This window comes from Agelaius phoeniceus, chromosome 14 (genome assembly GCF_051311805.1).
Source record: "Agelaius phoeniceus isolate bAgePho1 chromosome 14, bAgePho1.hap1, whole genome shotgun sequence".
Lineage (NCBI taxonomy): Eukaryota > Metazoa > Chordata > Aves > Passeriformes > Icteridae > Agelaius > Agelaius phoeniceus.
In genome coordinates, this window is record NC_135278.1 from 14,398,942 (window position 1) to 14,418,143 (window position 19,202).

Consider the following 19,202-nt stretch of genomic DNA (forward strand, 5'->3'; position numbering starts at 1 on the left):
CCCGGCCGGCCCTGCCCGCGCCGCTTCCGCTTCCCGCGCCCGCCGCCCGCCCTGGGTGCGGCCGCCTCAGGCGAGCCCGGCCCCGCGGGTGCCGCAGGGGTGCGGCGGGGCTGGCCCTGCATCCTCTGCGGCCCCCAGGACTGGGGGCCAGGGCGTTTTCCCCTTGTGCGTGCGGAGAGCTGAGGGGCGGCGAGATGTGTCCTGAACCAGAGCGAGGGAAGCCTTGCGAGAAAGCACAGGACCGTCCCCAGCAGCCACACCGTGTGCCCCATAATGTTGTCCAAACGCTTCTTGAGCTTTGTCAGCCTCGGTGCTTTGACCGCTTCCCTGGGGATTCTGTTCCAGGGCCCAACCACCCTCTGGGTGAAAAGTCTTTTCTTTTAGCCAGCCTAAACATCCCCTGACTCAGGTTCATGCCATTTCCTCGAGTCACTGGTCACGAGAGTGAAGAGCTTGGTACCTGCCCCTGCACTTCCCCTGGTGAAGATGTTGAAGAACACAATGAGGTCTGACCTCAGTCTCCTCCAGGCTGAACAAACCAAGTGACCTCAGCCACTCCTAAGGCTTCCCCTCCAGACCTCTCCCCTTCCTCCCGGCCCTCCTTTCGGTGCCCAAAACAGCACAGAGTACTCGAGGTGGGGCAAGCACACTTCATGGTGAAAAACATTTTTCTGATATCCAGCCTAAACCTCACCTACAATTTATCTTTGGGATTATTAAAGAGAGGAAATCCTCAACCCCTCATTTAGCAAAGCATGTGAGATTGTGCTTCATTTTGAGTGTGTCTGGGAGTGAAGTCCCTATTTAAGTGGCCTTAAGATCCCAGCTACCTGGTTGGACCAAAATCTTCCTCTTTATTCCGGACCAGGTTAGACTCATGCTGGGAGATAATAAATGTGTGAGTGTTGCTGTGATGGTCTTTGTCTCAAAGCCCTGATTAGAGGCCTCAGGTAATAACATCATTGTAATAATGATGAAGCCAAAGCACCCGTGGTGCTAATGCAGTTTGTATCAGCTTGTCACTGACCATAGATAACTGTTTGAGTAACTTGGAGTGGTGAAATCACATCTTCATGGTTCCTGTTCCTTCTGCCAACTGCTGTAAATTGCACTTTACAGTTGCATCATAGATGCAAGGTGTAAGTCCCTCTGACTGTATTTTTTTCTGAAAGGTTTCCTGTCTGCCTGTTCTTGAGCTTTATGAACTAAAAACCTGCAATTTCTAACTGCACTGAACAGAGAAATGGTACTCTCAGAAAGACTTTCCATACCCTGGTAGTTTTACTTTAGTGAGTGTCTCAGGCTCATCTCCCATTTGGGAGACTTCTCAGCATAATTTAAACTGCCAGTCTTGCTGATACTGCATAAATGGAGAAAAAATAGACAATAGAAATAAAATTATTTGCTACTCTCTCCCTTCCTACCTTATTCCAGAGTCATAGAATCATAGAGTGTGATGAGTTGGAAGGGACCCTGAAGGATCATTGAATCTAACTCCTGGCCATGCACAGGACCATCCCCAAGAATCCCACCACATGCCTGAGAGCATTGTTCAAATGATTCTTGAACTCAGACAGCCTTGGTGCTCTGACCACTCCCCTGGGGAGTCTGTTCCAGTGCTCAACCACACTCTGGGTGAAAAACTTCTCCTTGATATCCAACCTGGATCTCCCCTGACTCAGGTCCATGCCATTTCCTTGTGTCCTGTCACTGGTCATAAGAGTGAAGAGATCATCACCTGCCCCTCTGCTTCCCTTTGTGGAGATGTTGAAGACCACAATGAGGTCTGACCTCAATCTCCTTTTCTCCAGGCTGAATAAACCAAGTGGCCTCAGTCACTCTTCATAAGGCTTCCCCTCCAGATCCACCCATCCTGTGGTCGTCCTTTGGACCCTCTCTAACAAATTAATGTCTTTTTTATATTGTGGTGCTCAAAACTTCTCACAGTATTCAAGCTGGGGCCAATGCCAGTGCAGAGCAGAGCAGGACAATCCCTCCCAATCAGTCTGTTTTACCTCATTGGAATCCCTTGTCTTTGGGATACCACCCTACACCTTCCTCCTCCTTGCCTTTGTATTAACAGGTTGGGAAGGACACAATGTCTGACATTTATGCTGTGCATCACTGCTACAAGAAGGACCTGAACCCTAGCACCCTCCCTTGCCTCTGAAACTGAAACTGAAAACTGATGTTTGCTACAGATTGTGATAGAGTCTGGGTAAAAGTCACTTGCCTCCTTGCTCTGACCCAAGCCCTGAAAACGTGGCCTTCTCCTTGAAATCCATCAACCCATGGTGTATATTTTTAGATGTGCCTGTACAGGAGGAAAATTCAAAGAAAACCTTGCCAGGGAGATCTTTTCTGTGACTCATCTGTTCTAGGAGGGGAGAGTTTCTTTTTCATGTCTCAGCTGGGAGCGGTCCATCCTCCAGTTCCTCAGCAGGCCAGTTTCTGACGTGTTTCTGAGCCTGCACTAACACAGAATGTGCTGGGCCAGGGAGGGAGGACTGTGCTCTCTGTCAGTGATTTGAGGGGAATCATCCTTTTTTTTAAAATATGCCTTTCTGTCTCCCTCCCCCACTTCCCTTTTTCCTCCTTCAGTGTTGCCACCTTGTAGTATTTTAATCAGAGGAAGCAGATATATCAAGGAAGTCAATGGCAGGGGCGAGGTGGGTGGGGGGGGGCAGAGAGGAAGAGGAGGAAAATCACATCACAGCCCAGTTTGCCAGTGTAAACACTTGATGATTTCCTGTTATTGTAGCCTAAAATGTACCATGACATCATTTGCAGGCCTCCCAGAATCACCCAGAAGGAGGAAAAGCCAGCATTCCCAGCCCGCCCCCAGCGTGAATCCAGGGGATTCAGACCCTATAAGGCAGTGAAGCTCTGCAAGCAGCAAAGATAGTGTTTCGAAAGCTTTCTTGTTCTTGGCAATGTGGAAATTTCACAAACAGGAAAAACTGCTTTACTTTTCCTAAAGGGGAACCTCATGAAATATTAATGCCTTGAACTACAGTTACTTTAGAGCAGAGCTGAAATGCATGAAATGTTCTTAGCTGAGGGCAAACACAGGGAAACCTCTCACCAAAATCACATCAGTTTATCATTATTAGACATCTACTTTTTTATAATACCCACTTGCATTCCAAATCACTCTACACACAAGGCAGTTAAGTCAAAAGCTGTGGATTATATAAAACAGTACAAAATGAAATTAATCTGATCATTTTGAAAGGTGAAGCTAGCTCTCAATATAGCAGATATTGTCAGTGAAATGTTCTTCCTCCATTTCTGAGCATTAAATAAATTCCTGGAAAGTGAAGAGCCAGGCTCTGTGGAGTCTAGCTACACAAACTATCCTAGAATTTGACTCAAAAAGTCAGATTTCTGTCTCAGTTACTGTTAATCACTCAGTCTGCACCACTGTAGGGACGAACAGAATCAGGTTCAGTGAGATGGACCCTCATAACTTTTTTTGAGAAGGACAATAACTAGACTGATTTCACAGCACATCCTTCAGCTGCAATCTCTTTGGGCAGATTTTCACATGACCACAGAGGGATATCTGCAAAATCTGGGTTTTTTTCCTAAACAAGGTTAAAAACTTCATAAATACAGTACTGTACATGTAATAATTTGGACTCATACCCGTCCTTGCACACCTGCCAACTGCCTGACATGTCAGTAATTGCAATGTAACTTTTTGTGATTGAAACATGAGAAGCCAGTGTTTTCATGTTATATGTAAGGAAAATGAGACACTAAGATTAAATTAACCTGTATTCTACAGAACAAAATGAATTGTCTTCATCTGGGTTTAAGCCAATCCTATGCCTCCGGATAGTATCAGAATATTAGATTTGTTTTACCATAAAGTAGACTTGAAATTCTGAAGAGAGTCAGCTTAGAGAAGAATACAAGCAAGTATAATAAATAAAGCACACCTGAGACTGAAATTAAAAGGAAACAGAATGGTCTTAGAGTTTACTGGACAAAAAGTAAAATAATGTATAAATTTGCTGGGTTTGGTTTCACTTGGACTTACTGGAATACAAAAGTGGGCTGTTCCCCATGAGCTATTTTTGGATAGGAAAACCAAGATTCAATTCTCCAGAAGATTTCTCGGATCTTCTCCACCATGCTGAGCTCTTTTCAAAGCTATATATACAAGATGATTATCACTCATTAAGTAGTTTGCTCTTCATTCCCAATGCTGCAGGGTGCAGCACTAGGAACTGAAATGAATTTATGCAGAGCTGTACCAGGACCCTGCATCCAATGAAGTCAAGTGCTGGATTCTAATGACAGCATCAGGACCTTACAGACTTACCTCCAGCTGTGCTGCAAGAAAGGCCCCAGGACAACCAAGTGCTCAGGCACCATTGTGAGAGCTATGGGGTGTTGAGGACTTGAATTTACTTATATTTGTGTCAGTAGAGGGCTGAGGTAATTGAGTGGGCTTGGCAAGGCAGAAGAGGAGATTCTTCTTCTAAGCACTGAACTTGCCAGGTGCTTTGTGCAGTTATCCCAGCTCTGGGATTTTTGCTGAGTATGAAAACTGGTGGCCTGCACACTGAGAGGGGAGATGGCAGCAGGGCTGCACCTGGCAGAGGATGGGTGGCCACAGCTTTGGAGTGGGGACAGGTACCTGTGGAGCTTTGTGAGGTGTGAGTGTTCATTAAAGATCCTGGTGTGTGTCCTTCTAGGATATTGATCTGTGTTTGTGCAGGAGGAAATCTGGGTTGTGCTAAGCCTGATTTCATTCCCACAGCACAGGGATGACTTTCCATATGAGGCTGCTTTCACTTGGTGCTTACACACTGCAGGCTGTTCAGTGCTCTGCATGGCAGGTTTTCTTCAGGTGATTTTTGATATAGGTAGTCTTTGCTGCTAAATGTTTGCCATTTTGGTTTTATGGCATGATGTGATGCCATGCTTCCTGCATCTGAGCAAGACAAAAATGACATAGTACTGTGATGTGGTATGATTGGGATTTATGAGAATTCTTAATCCCTTGTGACAAATATGAAATAATGTAGAGGGAAGATCAGAAAAGATTACAAAGTAGAACTTATGGAAGTTTAGATTATTATATATTTGGGAGAGGAACAAAATGTTCTTGATTCCTACTGTGTACAGGATTATCTCTGCTTATTGCCAGGGTAAATCACCCAGGAAAGTAGGCAAAATCAAAGTGAAAGAGAAAGTGGAAGAGCAATCATTCACCAGGGCAGTAAAGCCAGACTTAGGACTGAGTATCAGACCAGAAACAAATCAGTCTGGTAATACAAAGAGCCAGTCCAGAGGTGGCTCTTTCTACCAGTACAAATTTATTAAAAAGTATTACTGCATTTATTTGTTTCAGGAAGACAGATCAGACATCACCTGTCCATGTACCTATAGACTTATGCCAGACCAAATCTCATCCCTGCTGAAGTGTTTGAGCATTAAAGCATGAAGTCAGCAAAACTCAAAATGCCCTAGCTAATCAGACAGAAATGTCCTGTCTGCTTCAGACAAAAAGTTTACTGTCAGCAATACAGAACTGTGTGAATACAGTATTCGTGTTCACAGAAATACAGCTTGTGTGGGAAAAAAAATCTTCTAAAAGAAAATAAATACCTTATTTGTATTTCATTGGTCTACTTCTAAGTTTTTTTAAATGGAAATTGTTGGAAAATTCAATTGAAGGGAAACTGACAGAGTTCACATCTATGGTTTGGCATAGATTCAGGTAATCTGGACATATATTCTGTCCTCACACTCGGCCTTTTACGTTCCCTGAAGTCAATAAGCAAGATGGGTTGGTGGTGGTCTGGTGATGTATTTCACCATTTTTTTATGTTGCAGTGGGGCAATACAAGGCTTAAACTGTGTTCCAAGAAAGCTCAAGTTACCTTGGCAGGCTGTGCAGGTGGTGTCTGACCATGTTTGGTTAATATGGAAGCAGATCTTGTCTGTGTTGCTGAAATGAAATATTTACTTAATTGACATTGCTTGAAATCTTTACTATAAATTGTATTTTCATTGTCTTTTCTATACTATACTGTATTTTTCTCTACTTGTACTATAAATTGTGTCATTGTAAACGATGAGTTGAGGACATGATGACTAATGAAAAGAACAAGTTTGCTTCTGTGGTAAGCTCTACCTTGCTATTCTGTCCTACCTTACACCATCCTGTTCTATACTTATTATGCTTCTGGAAGCATTCAGCTCCTACAAATGCATCAGATAATAGGGTTAGTAGAAAATAGAAATGGACTTTCAAGGAACCACATAGTACATATTCCTGTCTTTAAAGCAAAGTTAACTATCCAACTTCATATTTTCTGACAGTGCCAACCACACTGCAGGAAATTAAATACTAAGATGAGCAAGTAGAGCTCTATAGCAAAGTGAGTTCAGTTTCTAATTCTGTCTTCCCCTGCCTTTGGTGGTAGTGACAGGGTCTGAGTGCCCAGTCCAGGATGGGGCCTGTCCCAGTTTCTCTGTATCTCAGAAAACCTCTCTGGAACTCAAGCAAACTCATTGTGCTGAGGTCCTGTCATCAGGGAAATGCAGGGAATAGGTATGGTGGGGAAGGGGAAAACTCCTGGGCTTGGAGACCTCAAAATATGTTTGGGCTTAAGAAACTAATTTTGACATTAGTAGCTCCTTGTCATTTTAACTCAGAGGACTTTCTTTTCTTAAGAATGAAGAAACAGAAATGGATTAGATGAGAGAAAAAAAATTGTAAGACAAAGCAAAAAGATCATGGCTGCATTTTAAAGGTAGAAGTCTATGTTCCTTTTGAAAACAGAAAAATTCTCCTGAAACCAAACAGGCATAATTGGGACTGAGTGCCTGCTTATTTGTGTCTGTGGCTGAAGACAGGAAATTCTGTGACACAGAATAGCCAAGAACACAGTATGTATCTTTATGTCTGTATATGTGCCTACCTGTCAATCTATCTCTATCTATCTATCTATCTATCTATCTATCTATCTATCTATCTATCTATCTATCTATCTATCCACCTGTAATTCCTCTTACCCACTCACTCTGCTTGTACAAATATCCTGAATGCCTTAATTCTCTGCATTTTTTTCATCAGAGATACCATGTGTTTAGCAAAAACCTAAGAAAAATAAATGATGTCATCTCTCATGCCTTCATCTATCTGGGCTGGGTGGTGTGTTCTGAGTAGTGCATCATTGTGTTCCATTGTAGGGAAAAAAATGCTGGGTGCAGAGAGTGTGTGTGGAGTCAGGCTTGCCCAGGCCTGCACACCTCTCTCAGTCATGTAACCCTGGCTATGTCACACCCTGTGATGTTACCAGGGTGGGAGGGAATTCCCTTCCCTTGTGAGTGTGTCAGCTGAGTGGCAGAGGTAGCATCAGCAGTCCCAGATTAGACTCCTGCTCTAGGCAGCTTCTGCACAGTGAAGTTCTGGGTTTGAGTCCCCTTCATGTTCTAGAATGAAACATGCAGCACCTACCTAGAGGACATTGCCATGGGTCAGGGCTTGGTGTTCACCTTGAAAAAAAGCTGATATTTGAGCAAGAGCCAGGAGTAATGCCATCAGTATAAAATGTTCCTGCATTGGAATAAAAATGGCTGGCAACTCCCTGTATATTTTTAAGGTTTCCAAAAATAGATCTAAGTCACAGGCAAAAATGAATGGAGCTGAGGCTTAAATGGAAAGAACTGGTAAAGGATTATTTGTCTGAAATGGTTAGTGCTGAGATCATCTTCCACATTACATGCCACTACCTGGAAACATGGGCCAGATTTCTTTTCCCTTTTTATGGCTTTCTGAGCCCTATTTTCCAATGCATTGATTCACTTGACCAAGTTTCAGTACAGTGGAGAGAACTGACTTAGTTTTAGTGTTGAGACTGAGAACCCCACCCCTGCTCTGATTCTGCTCTGTAGGAGCTGGAATTCCTGGAGCACAGAGTCAGTCTTGGAGCCCTGGAGAAGCAGAAGAAAGTTAGATTAGAAGCTGTTGCTCTGTGTGTGAGTGAGAGAAGTTTTTAAAATCACAATGTCAGGTGAGAGGGAAGGTCAGGGATAGCTGAGTGGGAGTAGGGGCTGACTGGAGGGTTAAACCTCTGGGGAGGTGCACTCCTCTGTTCCAGGAGGAATTTGATGTGAATCAGTGAAGCCTTAATGCATGGGTGATCCTAGGGCATTTTGTAGAGGGGAGAAGGAGAATTTTGGAGGAGAAGGAGAATGAAGCCATTTCTAAAACTGCAGTTTGATGCTAGACCCACCCATGTCTCTCAGGCATGGCCTGGGCTGAAGGTGCAATTCTGACTGCATTTGAGACTTTGTCTTTCTTGGAGGTTACTGCTCCCACAGAGGTGCCAGCAAATCTGCATATCTCCTTGCTTCCTAACTTACTTCTGTCACCCTGATTAAAATCTATCTTGCTAAAAATATTTGAACAGGTTCTATTGACACACAAGCAAGTCTGGATCATTTTGACAGGTAAACATGTCTACAGTAACAAGGAGTGTGGTGTAATAAGAGTAGATACGGAAAACAAAAGAGCTGGTACTGACTAACATTAACACTAAATGTGCTTCACAGTGAGATGATTTTGGAGTTGCTCTGTTCTGGTCCAATTAACTGAATGCTTGCCAACAGCTGCAGCATGATAGGTACACTCCTGGAGCACATCCAAAAGGAATTCAGTTCACCAGGTATGAGACTGCACCATGATGGGAAACAAAATGCACTGAATTAGGAAATTAACTTCAAAACCAAGCTCCTGGTCTGGATTAAAAAGCCAATGTAAATGTGGCTTTCTCATGCAGTTGGTGGCTGAGAAGCTGGTAATCCCCAGGAGACCCAGAGGATAGTGATCATGGGGATGTGTGAAAACTTTTGAACAACTATTTGTACACTGGCACCAGGTGTATTTCTATGTGTGCAGGGTGAAAATGTCAAATACATGACCCTGACTTTCCAGCTGTTCTCGACACCTATTCAGCATGGACATGGACACTTTCCAAATGGAGGGGCATATTTTACACCATTACTGTGCCTGAGGACACAAAACATTAAGATATAGAGAATGAGACTCCATATTAATCTGCATCTGTTCTACAACTTTGCAGTTGGTGGGATTTGGATCAGACTTCTGTTTAGTTTTTCCCTTTTTATGTATCATAGAGCCTGGACAAGAAAAACAGCTGTTATTCTTGTCCTGCTATCTGCCTCTCTAGCTCCTGATACTAGCAGTGCTCTAAAGTACTTGAACTGTAGCACCACAGAAGGCTTGAAAAATAAACTCTTTGCATTTGCAGCTCTAAAAAAATATCCAGGAAATCAGTCTCTTAAATTAAGAATTGAGATTTTATGTAGAGGAATTTATTTATAAACTATTAATATAACATACAGAATTTGCACTGTTACCTGAAGCCTTAAGATGACAACTTTGTCAGTCCCCTCTGAGACAGCCAATCTTATTATATTACTTTGATAGCTAGTCAAAAGGAGCATAAAACCATCCAGTCACCCACTGACACAGCTTGTAGGACCAAGGAGAGCTATCTGTTAGTCTCTGTTTCTAATCTAGAAGACACTACTGCCTCCACTATCCCGTCATAACTGGATTTTCTTTGCAGCTGAAGCTTCCTGCTATTACAGCTCATTGTGAGTGTTGGTGACCCACGTGCCTTTGGGGGCAGTGTAATTTTAAATAGTGAAACTGCATGACCTGAAAATCCCTCTCAGAAGTGGCTTCTCCCTGGTTCTTGCTCAGTAACACTTGGTTTGGTCATTCTTTGGCCTTTTCACCATCTAGGAATGATTCTATATACAATTACTCCTGATTATTAAATATTGGTACCTTCAGAAAAGCCCAGTGTAAATGGATGCCTTCCATGTAGACTCCTATGCAGTGGTCACCTGTATCAGAACATCTGGAGCCTGGTTCTCACCCCCTGAGGTTGGACTGGCCACTCCCATTCTCTGGCAGGAATGGAAGGAAGAGCCTGGTGGCCTTTGGTACAGCCTTCAAGTTCCCAATCTCTGAGTCAGAAAGGCAGTGGCCCTACATGGTCATCACACCAGTACCATCATCTTGGCTCCACACCAGCCATCTGAGGAGGCAGAGCAGGAGAGAGGGGGAAGAGAGGAGAAAACTCGCACAGAGCCTGTTTCTTTGGGGCACTGAAACTGTGAAGATCTTGGCTGAAGATCCAAGTCACCTCCCTTTCTGCAGCAAAGCCTCTTAGTACTACATGAAAACTATTGGCAGTCTGAGCCCTATTGAATAAAAAATTGCTAGATTTTATGTCTACAAACAGAATTGTCCTGTTAAGGAAAGTAAGATGAATGAAGAGAAGAGCATCAGATTTTGTAGATTTAATTGGTTTTTTTTCCATCATGGTTTGTTACAGTGGGGCTTTGCTGGTCAAGACAGGTCTGGTGGATGTCCCACAGGTGTTGTGGACTGCCTGTTGAGGAATACATTTAGTGCAGGTAGCTCAGTGTGCAGACCCCAGTGCAGGCTGAGGATTGAGCTCAGGGACAGGAGGTCATGGACTGGCAGGGGTCCTTTGCACACGAGGGTCTGTGGTGCCAGCCAGGTGACAGACTCTCAGAGACACAGCAGGAGCCCATGACTCAGAATCCCAGGCTATGCCAGCACAGACTGTGAGGATGTAAAAGTGCAGGGAGTCCTTTGTTCACAGTCCCTCCCTGGAGGCACCAGGACAAACTGTGATTCTGTTGCTGCACTGTGATAAAATTATTTAAAACAACCAGAGGCCTGAGACTCCGCTATGGGAACCCTGGGGTCAAGCTGGGGGGGAAAACTCATCTGACTGTCTGAGAGTGGGGTGTGTCAGGAGTCAAGTGGGACCCCGGAGCTGCTTTTTGAGAAGGGGCTTTGGTCCCAGCATTAAAGCCTCTGGTGGTGTCAGTGTAACTGCCAGAGTGGCTGCTGAATGGTCAGATAAGGAAATTTCCTTAACATGCCTCAAGGGGAAAAAATGCAATGGGTAATGTAGGTGTTTTACATGCTGCTTCCAGTATGTTTTTAGCTGGCCATGATTACTGTAATGCTTAATGGCCTCTGAGAAATACATGTGAGTAAGCATGTTTCCTTTTGGAAACACATCACACCCTCAAACCTATCAGAAGAAATACCACTGGAGTTACATTTTAGATTAGATACATTTTTCTAAAACCGAAAGCCCTACCTTGATTCTTCCCATCACCCAGAGGAATAATTTTTCTTCACTGGTTTGAGGTGGAACAGAGCAATAGGATTTACTCCACCTCCTTGCTCTAAGGAGAAGGTGCCGGCATCAGTCTCCAAATTCATTGTTCCAATTCTGCACAGATTTAAGGGCATTTCTACATTGGTACCTTTCACACAAACTGGCAAAACATAGTCCCATTAATTTTTTTGTCCTTCCTAGTGATGTTATCTGCTATTTGGGTTGTAAATACTTGGAGTAAAGTCCCAGAATATCCATTAGATTTCCCTTTATTTCCCACATTGCTGCAGGCAGTACAAGATGTAGAAAGCATGAGCATTTGCTCCCATATGGTAAAAACAGAGCAAAAATGAAGATGAGACAATTCTAGCAGATGAGTTATTCTTACATTTTTTTTAATATGATCATTGCATTCATTGCACACCTTTTGTCTGGTTTGGATCCCTCCCCTTTAATCTCCCCCTGCACAAACAGCATATTCCCAGCACATCCCCAGACATACAGGAAGAGATGAGTGGTGTGGGCCATACAGTGAGTCATTGTTCCTCGTAAAGCCTTCTCCATGTTCCTCACAGGGCTGTCACTGCCCGTGGGGGATTTATATGCTGGAGGGAATGAGGAACTCGGCTTTACAAAGCATCTGGCAGACACAAATCCCTGGGATTTCCAGGCAGTTTCAGTCATTTCTGCCCTGGTGAGTGGACAAGGCAGGAGCTGGGACCTTATACTGCAATGAGTTCTTTTTCTTGAGGTGGAAAAGGGATCAGATAAATGGGTTCACAAATCCAGTGGCCCCATCAGCTTCTGCCCTGTCACTGCAGCTGCATATGAATGGAATTATTTCCAGCTTTTTCAAATCCTGCCTTCCTGAATGTGGAGTGCTTTCCCCTTTACTCCTCTCACTCTTCCAGCTTGAGATTACCTGCAAAAGATTACCCTGATTCTCAAGACATAAAGGTGTGAGTGAAGTGATAGTGTTTGTTTGGGAGGAAAGATGTTTTTTACCCCTAAATACAATTAAACATTAAAAACATCCAAGATCATCACTGACAGCAATTCATTGTGAACCTGTAGGCATTAATGTCTGAGCAGAAGGAAAGCAGTAAGAGCAGGAGAATGAAGTTGAGCTGCAATTCCAAGACCTGGTTAATTTTAAATAGAGTCCAGGACTACTGTGTGTTGAAGGTGCAGTTCTCATACTATAGTAACAATTTCATTTTGTGCCTTCCTTTAGTTATGTGAATCAAGCTAAATTTAGCCCTCTGAAGTACACCTCTAATATGAAACACTTTTGGCTTCCATCTTCTGTCAAAGCAATGCAAAGGGGAGCTCAAGTAATTCCTCATTAGTCAAAAAACCCATATGCTATTAAAACAGGCCCTTTTTTGTGCTCATGCTAAATAATTCTGGTATGTCAGACCAAATAATTTATGTGTCCTTTCTGCTTAAAAGAAGCTACTACAAAAGGCTTGATGAAAATAAAACCAAGACAATAAATCAGCAGTGAAATACCAGACCTCTTCCCAGGAGAATGCTTAATGTCATCCTGGTTTAATCTAATTCTCAAATACTTTAATATTATTTGAGATCTGAGCAGTATGGGAGTAACAACCTTTTTGAGGCCCTGGGTAATGTTACTCATTTTTTCAGCCTCTGCAAGGAGGACTTTTAATTGGCTGATACTTTTACCCCTTGGAATTTCATCCTGAAGTCAGAGGGAGAGGTAACCCATCTGCAATTCTCAAGGAATCCACTGATATGGTTGTTCTCACACATGGCCAGGCAGGGAGGGCTCAGCAAAAGCTGAGCTGGATGTCACAATAGCTCCTCAGCAGCTGCTAAAGGAGAGGTCTGCAGGGAAGGTCAGGTCTTGGTGCAGCACCTCCACCACAGGAATTCATCATGGAGCTGTGGCTGGAGTGCCATGAGGTTCAAATTTCAGATGTCTCGTTCTCCACCTCAGCAGTGGAGGGGAAGGGGAAAAGAAGAAGCTGGAGAGGAAATGAGGTGTAGAGACTCATGTGCCTGTCACAGGATACTCTTGTCTTTCAAAGTGGCATGAATGGTATTTTGTTTGGCTATTGATAAGAATAATAGGGAAGAAGGACAAGAGAAGTGGCTGGGGTCAGAAACAAGTGTATGTTATGCTGAAGCTTTGTCTCAGCCCTTCAGACTCTTTGGGACTGTTTCATATAGGGTTTATGACTTTCTGTGGACATGACCAATTCCTGGCACACTGTAAGTGGGAATACAGTTGCTTTGGATCTGATTGTTTTACTTTATTTTGTCTCATTAGCACTCCTGTCATTAGCACTGTGAAGAAAAATCTTAGGTCCCTGGATGTTAAACTATGGCCCCTTAAATTTGGCAAGGGATAGCCAAATGAGATAAAGATAGCTAGACTTTTATCACACAAAGTTTTATCACCTTTACAAAAAGATTAATGGAATTCTCCAAACAATTACTTAAATTTTATGAAGGAATGTTAGTATAGAAGTTTCAATAGAAGCAGAACTGGGCTTTCCCCATCATATATGTTGCTAGGATAAAAAGAAAACTCCACAGAGTGTCTTGAATTTAGGGAGAAAGCTCGTACCTAACATTTCTGTATCCAAACCTGGCAAAAAAATCACAAGCAAGTGACTTTATTATTCGGTATGTCTTCTGTCAGTATCTATTTCTGTAGGAAATAAGTATAACCAGTCTTGTTCGACCTTGTCTAAGAAAGTCTCAATGTAAAAAGGAGACAGAGAAGCAAGAAAACTTTGTAAAACAGCCTCTTAGGCACCCTGTGACTTACTGTGCAGGAAAGTTACACCAGTTTACATCAATCCAATTATACTCATTATTTTTCCTATGTAGGCACAGCATAGAGATTCTACTTTAAGTGAAACCTGCATATTCAGCTGAAGCAAACAAAGTGCCTGGACCGTGTTGCCAGACAAAAATGTTTAACAGATTTTTCAAGAAGACACAAAGTCAAGAAAAAAAAATTGTATGTTCCTATTTTCTTTAAAAACAAGACATTACATTTATTTAATTTCCTTCTTCTGGACACTGTTAACTTTAAAAAGAATGACTTCTAATTTCCTGGGAGAAAATAGGCTTTAGTTTGCTGCATGAAAGTTATATTCAAAGTCCCAAATGAGATGAGATGGCTTCTTTAAATCCCCATGGAAAGGCTGAACCTTGATTCCCTCCATCAGTGGTTGCAAAACAGAGATAGCAAGAGAAGCTTTGGTGGATGGCCTGCCACTGGTCCTCTGCTATTTTTATCCTTGAATTTGGTTGATCATTTATATTCTGTGATTGTGGGTGTGGCCTTGGAGAAGCCTTGAGGACCAGACGTTACATGCCAAGCTTCAGGGAGCCACAGTCCCTTGGGCTTTTGAAGCATCTGGAACTTGAGAGGGAAGCTGTGTGCTAATGTCTTTACAAACAATTCGATGGGTGAAGGCATGGATGTTAAAGTCTTTGAAATGGGTCTTAATGTCTCTACTAACTTTGGGCAGTAGGTTTGTTGCAGATCCCAGGCAGCTTGGCTCCTGAAACAATCAAGTGGGTCTGCCCAAGTTTGAGTTTCTGAACTTTGGGATAAAATGACAGGTTCAAGGGGGAATACGGGGTAGGCAGTTTGGGAAGGCTGTGCCTTCCTGGTAACTCAGCCAATGGAGAAAGGAAGAGGGCAACGTGCGGCCGGGAGTTCAGGATAAAAGGAGGCTGAGCTCTCCAGAACCTGGAGAGAAAAAACCCTGGGGATGTGTGTGTGTGCCAGTGGACTCTCTCCCTTTATTCGAATAAAGTTGCAGGACTCCTCTGCCTCTTTTACGGAGACTGGCTTATCACAGCGTGATTTTCGGTACAAGCTGGAAGTGTACTTTTTAGTCAAACAGATGGCTGTGAAAACTTTGCACGGAACAGCACACTGACTGGCCACAGCACGGGCCGAGGAGCCGGGGCTGAGCTGCACCTGTGTGCACACAGCTCTGGCTCACAAGGGACAGAAGCACTGGTCACAGGTCAGTGCTGCGGTCTTACTTTGAACAGTGCAATCGCCGACGAAACAGCATTATTTTCTTAAACAATGCTTTTATCAAGGACCAGAAGTCCCAATGATCCGCGCATAAACTTCTGCGGCCGGGGCTGTCTCTGGGCGCTGGAAGCCCTCGGCTCCAGCACCGATGGGAGCGCGCCGCAGCCGCCGCAGCCCCCGCAGCCCCCGCGGCCGCGCCCCTCCCACGCCGCCCCGGCTCGGCCTTCCCGGGGCGGGGGCGCCGCGGCTCCAGCCCCGCACGGAGGCGGCCGGGCGGGGCCGGGCGGGGCCTGGCCGGGCGGAGAGGCGCGGAGTCCCGTTAGAAGCAGCGAGGAGCCCGTGCGGATCCCCACCGGCGCAGGAGGAGCGACGGCCGTGCCCAGCCCGCCGGGAAGATGCCGAAAACGGTGGGTGCCGCCGGCGCGGGGCAGCTCGGAGGCCCCGCCGCGGGCTCCGGGCGGGTGCGCGGGGCCGGGCGGGCGCGGCCTGGGGGCTCCTCCCGCCCGGGCTCGGCTGCGCCCCGGCCGGCGGCGGCCGCCCCGCAGGGAGCGGCGAGGGGCACGGAGGAGTCCCGGAGAGCGGAGCCTCCCGCCCGGCCCCTCCATCTTGTGCTCCCCCGCCCGAGGGGCCGCGCCTGGAGCGCGGGGTCTCGGCGCGGCGGGGCCGCCTCTCCGCCCTAAAATGTCCGGCGGAGCTCGGCGGCGGCGCCGCCCGCCCGCGTGTGCGCCCGGGCCGGGGGGGCAGCGGGGCGAGGCTCCCGAGAGCCCGGAGGGAGCGGGCGGCTGCTATGGCCGCCTCGTGCGCTCCCCGAAGAGGAGAAGTTGGGGTTTTCACAACTTGCGCTTAGTCGGTTTGGGTTGCCAGGGAACCTTGTCCCAGCTTGACTCGAGGTATTTCTTGGCCGAGGAGATTTTGGTACTTTAGAAAGTCTAGTCAAGTCCGTACTTGACTCTCCTCGCAGCAGGAGTTCGGTGACTAATGAGGAGCATGGGGTTTTTCCATTTAATTTCTCCTGGTTGGAGCGAAAGAATTAGTCCCAGCCCTTCATTGATAAAACAGGAAGGAGCAGGCTGGAAGTCTCTGGATGTTTCCGTACCGGAGTGATCTCAAATGGCCTAAGAAAATCTAATGTTTAAGCTAAGAGCCTGTGGTTTACATAAAGGACAGGAAAAAAACAAATCCAAACAAAAACTCACCTCTGTGCAAATAGAAATTGAAATGAAATCTGCTGTGATTTTCTTTTAATAGTTTACTTTTTTTACTCTAGGTATTGAATGCTTATTTGATTGACAGCTACTTTTCCTGGTGTCTTAAATGCCATTTCTGATAGCATGGATAGCTAGATGATGGTTATTATTAATTAAACATCAAGATATTAAAGGATATCAAACCTCAGCCTCTTCAAGGTTAAGAGAGTATTTTCTTAAGCTTTAGAAAGGCCTTCCATCAAATATTAGTGATTAGTGAAGATTTGCTTACTAAAAAAGCTAACATACAGGCAACAAGTTCAGTAAGATTAACAGAAATAGCACAAGTCAGGGGACTTCTATGCTTGAGACCTTTTAGCCATAGAGTTTACAGTCATGATGAGTGACTTTTTTTAGTGTGGATCAGCCAAGAAATCCTGAACAAGAGCGGCTTGCGGTGGGGAGTTCCCAGCACCAGGCTGAATCTGAGCTGGCTGCGAGGTGCTCGTTCAGCCTCCCAGACACACCCTGGGCTGGATTCACCTTCTCAGTCTGCTGCCTTCTGGTTTTGACAGAGCAGTTCTGGTTTTGACAGAGCAGTTCTGCTTTCGGAGCTTTTAAAAACTGGAGCAGATAGAGAAATGCAAGTGTTTTGGTGTAATGCTTTGTGTTGCACACTGAAGAGAGCAGTTCAGTGTCTGTGCCTGTTGCAGTACAGAGCTGCAGGGCCTGCTGCTGTATCAGCCTTTGGTTTCCTGCCTCATCTGCTCTAGTTACAGACCCAACTGAAATAATATTTGAAACATTATTTCTTGATCTTTGGTTTGCAGGAACAGGATATGCTGGCATAACTGTGTAATCAGTTCTTCATGTGAAATAAACATGACTACTACTGTGCTAGCTTAAGATTTGTTAATAGCTGCTTAATTAACAAAACAGTAAAATGCAAGAGATTTTCCTTAGTCAAGGAAAAAAAATCAAGGTCAAATGTGGGTGAAACCTGGGCAGTTAGATGTAGGTTTATGTGGGCTTCATCACAAAAATAAATCCATTGTGAAGAAGACAGATGGAGGAAATGTTCTAGGGAACAGTTCTGGCTGGGCAGGAAAAGCATTTGTGTCAAAACCACTTGGTTGGTAGCTCTTATCATTCATCTCAACAGGCTTACAGAAACATGCTGCTGCATGGCTTAAGCAGCAAAACCTGTTGAGTTCTGAGTCTCTACACCTCCTCAAGCTAGGCTAAATGTTAGCACATGTAGCTGGAGATTTCCATTTTGTTATGGGAGGCTTGCTATGAGTGACACTAGGCTGTGTAGCACTATTAATAAGAATCCAAGATTAACTCTGGTAACCTTTGAACTAGTGCACATGATTTGCTGTTGTGACATGTAATGGGGGGGTTTGGTTGCTGGAGGCTTTGTAGGCTGTGTGGAAAGTCCATCATGCATCAGCCTGCTGATCTTGCCATACTCTCAACAGGAAACCTTCCCTGTTTAATCTAATGATACAGCTCTGGTTTAAATATGTTGTGCTCTGCAAAGTTTGTGAAGTGTGAACAGTTAAGCAGACACCAAAAAGAGCATATAATTCCCCCCATGCTTTGTATTGCAGAGGGTGAAAGTAGTTGAGTCCTAAAAATGAGCTGTTGTCAAGCTCTGAGAAGTCTCTCCTCCATTTGTGTGCAGTCTGTTTATTTGCCATGAGTAGGCTCTGATCTCTCCCTGCCTGATGGGTGCAAGGTTTCTGGGATTCACTGACTGTTTTGCCCGTGCATGTGCTTGCTCTGTGAATGGATGGGCCATTGAAGGTGAAACAGGAGCATTCATCACATGAGAGGTGTGCACTCAACAGTCCTGTCACCAGCACTTGGGCAGCTCTGTTTTAGGTAACATTGCAGAGAAAGGGCTTTAATCAAAGCGAGTCTTGTGAATGCAGAAATATTAGAAGGTAATAAGGGAAAAGGTACCAGTCCAGACTTTATTATACCTAAGTTTGAAGCTGAGTGTTATTATAACTTGCTTAGCTGTTATAAGTGTTAGAGTTATTATAACTATTGCTTAGCTTCAAGCTAAGCGATAGTTATTAGGATCTTTAGGGACCCTGTCTGTAGTTTGAATTGATGGTCCTAATTCCCAGCAAAACTCAAAAGGTCCTAGAAGGTTTTTTTCCATTGTTCTTTGGAGCTTCAAGGTTCTGGTTAGAAAAAAAGTAACTGATGGATTGCAGTGTGTATCAGGAGAATCCTCTGGTTAATTAGTTTCTTTTGTCTGTGGCTACTTGCTACCAAATGCTGCAACAAGATGGCAACTATGAGTAGAATGCTACAGTTGTTTGGATTGTTTTTCATTTTTTTCCTCTAGTGGAATTTGCTTGATGTCTTGAGGAGGAAAAGGATAGTGATGAAAACTGTGACTTTAATAGATGGGCACTTCTCTCCTCATCCTGTTGTGCTATGAAGGAATTCCAGAAGCATTGCAGATGCTTTCTGTCTTATTTCATGACTGGCCCATTGGTGCTGTCTCTTCCTTTCCTCACTCAGTACAGCTTGGGAAGCTTGGTGACACTGATCCAAGTTTTACATGTGTGCTCACTTGTTGGGCAAACTCAATCCATTATATGTTTCTTCTAATGCCATCAGAAATATGACTTGCTGTAAAGAGGTGTGTTTGAATGCTCCCAAAGACCTTTTTTACATAGAAGTGTTTCCCCTGTTGGTGATTTTCAATTGACTTGTCGTTCAGAAGCAGCAATAGCTAAAACA

General features: G+C 44.5%; 1 protein-coding gene across 1 annotated transcript in view; it reads left to right on the forward strand.

The window, feature by feature from the left end:
* Nucleotides 1-15,514: 15,514 nt before the first annotated feature.
* Nucleotides 15,515-19,202, forward strand: part of MSN (moesin) — a 40,350-nt gene continuing 36,662 nt past the window's right edge. Inside the window, exon 1 of the mRNA XM_054641317.2 lies at nt 15,515-15,659. Within this exon, the coding sequence (XP_054497292.1) occupies nt 15,648-15,659 (12 nt within the window). The 5' untranslated portion in view covers nt 15,515-15,647. The remainder of the gene's footprint in view (nt 15,660-19,202) is intronic.